Source organism: Ursus maritimus (genome assembly GCF_017311325.1).
Source record: "Ursus maritimus isolate PB19 chromosome X unlocalized genomic scaffold, ASM1731132v1 scaffold_X1, whole genome shotgun sequence".
In the NCBI taxonomy this organism is placed as follows: domain Eukaryota; kingdom Metazoa; phylum Chordata; class Mammalia; order Carnivora; family Ursidae; genus Ursus; species Ursus maritimus.
Window position 1 is genome coordinate 114,745,688 of NW_024423319.1, and position 3,601 is coordinate 114,749,288.

The 3,601-nt window shown below is 50.6% G+C and overlaps 2 protein-coding genes across 16 annotated transcripts in view; one reads left to right on the plus strand and one right to left on the minus strand.

The window, feature by feature from the left end:
• The window catches only part of GPM6B (glycoprotein M6B), a 199,001-nt gene extending 195,961 nt beyond the window's left edge, over positions 1 to 3,040 (plus strand). For all 3 annotated transcript variants that reach the window (XM_040634400.1, XM_040634396.1, XM_040634382.1), the window contains one exon: positions 2,533 to 3,040. In XM_040634400.1, coding sequence (XP_040490334.1) covers positions 2,533 to 2,617 — 85 coding nt within the window. In that variant the 3' untranslated portion in view covers positions 2,618 to 3,040. The remainder of the gene's footprint in view (positions 1 to 2,532) is intronic.
• Positions 1 to 3,601, minus strand: part of OFD1 (OFD1 centriole and centriolar satellite protein) — a 77,541-nt gene that overhangs the window by 3,943 nt on the left and 69,997 nt on the right. For 10 of the 13 annotated variants that reach the window (XM_040634346.1, XM_040634322.1, XM_040634335.1 and 7 more), the window contains 2 exons: positions 3,297 to 3,407; positions 162 to 319 (listed from right to left, as the gene is read on the minus strand). In XM_040634346.1, the coding sequence (XP_040490280.1) occupies positions 162 to 319; positions 3,297 to 3,407 (269 nt within the window). Of the gene's footprint in view, positions 1 to 108; positions 320 to 3,046; positions 3,168 to 3,296; positions 3,408 to 3,601 lie in introns of those variants that run through there. The other 3 variants (XM_040634360.1, XM_040634338.1, XM_040634365.1) reach the window with 3 other exon arrangements.

Here is a 3,601-nt window from a genome sequence, read left to right on the forward strand (position 1 = left end):
AAAAAAAAAAAAAAAAAAAAAAAAAACCAAAACCAAACGAAGTCACCTGCCACTCCTATGACTTCGGGACACACTAAGGACCCATGTCCCTGAGAGCAAGGTACTTACGGGAGGTGTGCCAGGGGAAAAGGAGCAGAGAATTTGCGTGTACTTGGCATTACCCGCTCTTGATCCAGTTTTTCTAGTTCTCTCCGTTCCCTTTCTAAAGCCTCTTGCCGCTCGTTCTGCCTTCTTTCTTCTCTCTGTCTGCGTTCTTTCATGTGCTCTTCCCATATTTCTCCTTCTTCCTTCTGTTCTCCCATTTGTTTCTGATCTACGCCTAATGGGACAGAAAAGAAAGGCCATGTAGTTTCCAGCACTGGATTTTTCAAATGATTGCGGAACTGCTCTGCAGGGGCCCTTGCCAAGACTCAGGAAGACTCTGCTTGGTTCTTAGAGGACTCTTGACCTGCTCCATCTTCAAGCCCCCAAACCCACTCCTAGCCCTGCACCCTGCCTTTTACTTTGCTAAGATGAAGACAAGTCACCCTTAATACGATGACTTTACCTGCCTCCCACACCCCCCAATCGCAGCTTCTTACACTCTTTGCTCACCTCTGCCCTTTCCAAGGCAAGCCCTGTGTTTGGTTAGAAGCCTGCCCCCAGCTTTAGGACTCAGACTTAACCGTTCGTCCCTCTTCATTTACCCAGCTCTTCCCCTTGCTCCCATGCAGGTGTCCCAGTCTCTCCTGCCCCAGACAGGACGCCCCAGCCCCCCCCTGCCCCTGCCCTTCTAGCCAGCTCGCTGACGCTGCCCACCTTCTCCAGGCTGATCCCTGACCCTTCCCACACCTCCTTCTCTGGGCCCGACCTCTCTCCCTGTTTCCTCACACCCTCATTTCTAACTGACTTCCTGCCATCAACACATGGAGATCCCACAGCCCTGGCTTCACACCGGAACTCATCATTCCTGTCCCCTTATTCATGCTCTTTCCATGCTATGCCCACTCGGCCACCAGGGCTTACAGGTTCTTCCTCCTCCTGCTGCACTGAGGGGCCTTCTCACCATTTACCTGGGCAGCTGCAATCACGCAGTCAATGCTCCTGTGACACCGGTCTCTCTGCCTTCAAGCAACCTACCTTCACCTTCGTGAGCACCGTCCCTTCCTGGATCTGCTCAGCACGCTCTCTGCTCTGCGGGAGTCCAAACCCATAGTGGTTTAGGCTGACAATCTGCCTTTTTCTTTCCAGACGGACTTCCTCTGTCACCACACCTTTCACATTCGAAACATTCCATCTGCAGAGCAGCACGCTCGCTGGTAGCTGAGTACAGCTGCGCTGGCCTCGTGCCATGCCCTTCCTTTCACGGCCCCCCCAACCTACCGTGCTCCCTTCCTCCCCCACCACCTTACCTACTATGCAAGCCCTCAGCTCGATGCCACCGCCTCTGCGAGGTCCTCCTTATTCCTAAAGTGACAACTGGCTACTCCAGCACCGTATCCGCACAGTGCTTTGTACCTGCCTTGTCAAAACCCACAGGCATCTGTCTCCCTACTTCTGTTCCTTCCAGCCAAGGACCATGTTTTAATCGTTTGTTCCCTAAGCTTGCAACACAGGTCGCCCCACCTCACATGCTGAATTCAATCTCAATCCCACAGATGGCTGTGCTGACCTTTTTCTCCTCCAGCCCTGGCCTATAACCTCAACTTTCCCCAGCAATGCTAAGAAACGACAAATTCACAGGTTCACCATGGGACTGTGTCCTGTCCTAAGTCACTAGCAAAAGGTTAGTTTTACTAATAGGAGAGGAGCAACAGTCTTCTCTTAATCCTGGTCATGGCGTTCTAATAGGAGAGGAGGCGCTGGCCATTTCCATAACTGTGGCACAGCCTCCTGCCTGCTGGGGGAGGAGGGTTACTCCTCGATGTACCAGGCTCTCACACAGAGCAGCGGCCTCACAGTAAGAATGCTGTGTGGGAGCTAATTTAAACAGATGAAGAGAAAAGGCCTGCTTCTTCCCTGGGAGGTGTACTTTGTAGCTGCCGAGTGGCGAAACTGCCTGGGACATTAAGAACAAAAAGAAGAAGTGTTTCCGCTGGCACAAAGCTATCAAGCCTGGGGCTTTTTCATTTCCCTCTGCACCCAGATGAAGAGGTGAAACAACAAATGTAAGAGAATTTCTCCATGATCAGAACCTAACCACACTATTTGATAGTCACTTAAAAGGCCATCTACTATAATCTACATTATGTGTCAGAAACAGAACACCTGGGGCGCCTGAGTGGCACAGTGGTTAAGCGTCTGCCTTCGGCTCAGGGCGTGATCCCGGCGTTATGGGATCGAGCCCCACATCAGGCTCCTCCGCTATGAGCCTGCTTCTTCCTCTCCCACTCCCCCTGCTTGTGTTCCCTCTCTCGCTGGCTGTCTCTATCTCTGTCGAATAAATAAATAAAATCTTTAAAAAAAAAAAAAAAAGTAAAAGAAACAGAACACCTGTTTGCTCGGATGCTTTCCCTTAATCTATTGCGTTATTTTTCTTCCCTACTCACCCAGATCTCTGCCAAACAGCTGCTCATCAGATCTGCTCTTGGGCGCCACGGTCCCTAATGGTATCTATCCCACGGGAGGTCCTCGATGACGGCCTGCTGACTGTCTGACTCTTCTACCAGAAGCTCCATGAAGTGGGGGGTCTGGATTGGTACACTGCTGTATGCCCAGCCATGAGGAAAGTGCCCAGCAGAGAAAAGGCTCTTGATCAAGCCTCAATGAATGAGGGCTTTCCAGACTGATTTACTCTGGAGTCAGCAAAAATCAACCCTCCCAAAATCTCTTGCTTCTTTCAGCAATTGCTCATATTCCCAACTGTGCCTTAAACCAAGAAACTGTTTATAAGAGGCTTTGTGTAGGTTTTAGGGATGATGTTCTCCCAATGTCTGGAAAGGCCTAATAGCCAGTTTTACTTGAGGCATTTCCTTTCAACTTTGAGGCTTCAACACTTAGGTCCAAGGACAAAAGGACCTGTATGTTGGCTGAGCCCTGGAGCAAAGCTCCAATCTCCCCACTATACCTTTCTTCCACACTGGGGAGGGAAGTGGGTCATCTGGAGGAGGCAAGAGGAAAGACAAGGTGGGCCGGCAAGACAAGTCGGATGACTAGTCTTCCTGCAAGGTCACCAGCTTTCCTGAAGACTGAAATATATAAAGGTTGTGCTCGTCCTACTTTCTTAAGGCATGGAGGAAGCACATAGAAAATGAAATAATGTACAATATTACTAATTCGTTAATCTCTTTTGTTCATTAAAACAAAGAAAAACTTACTCGGGTAGTGATACGACACAGGTCTGGGGGCCGCGGCAGTGTCCACGGAAGGCATGTCGCCGGCAGGATGGAGGCCGTCTGCTTCAAACTGCCTCGCCGCGCTCCCTGCATCTATGCGAGGTACAAACGAGTGTTCCGTGAGTCCTCAGGAATGACGGCAAGAGAAGGGAGTGCAGCACAGTGTAGGGATAACTCATCGTGAAGCACTCGCGTTTTGGCCAAAGCAACCGGGCCAGCTCTTTGTCTAAAGGACTCTAGGAAGTCTGCAGTGGAGCTGCCTGACCATGGGATTCACTTCTCCCAGC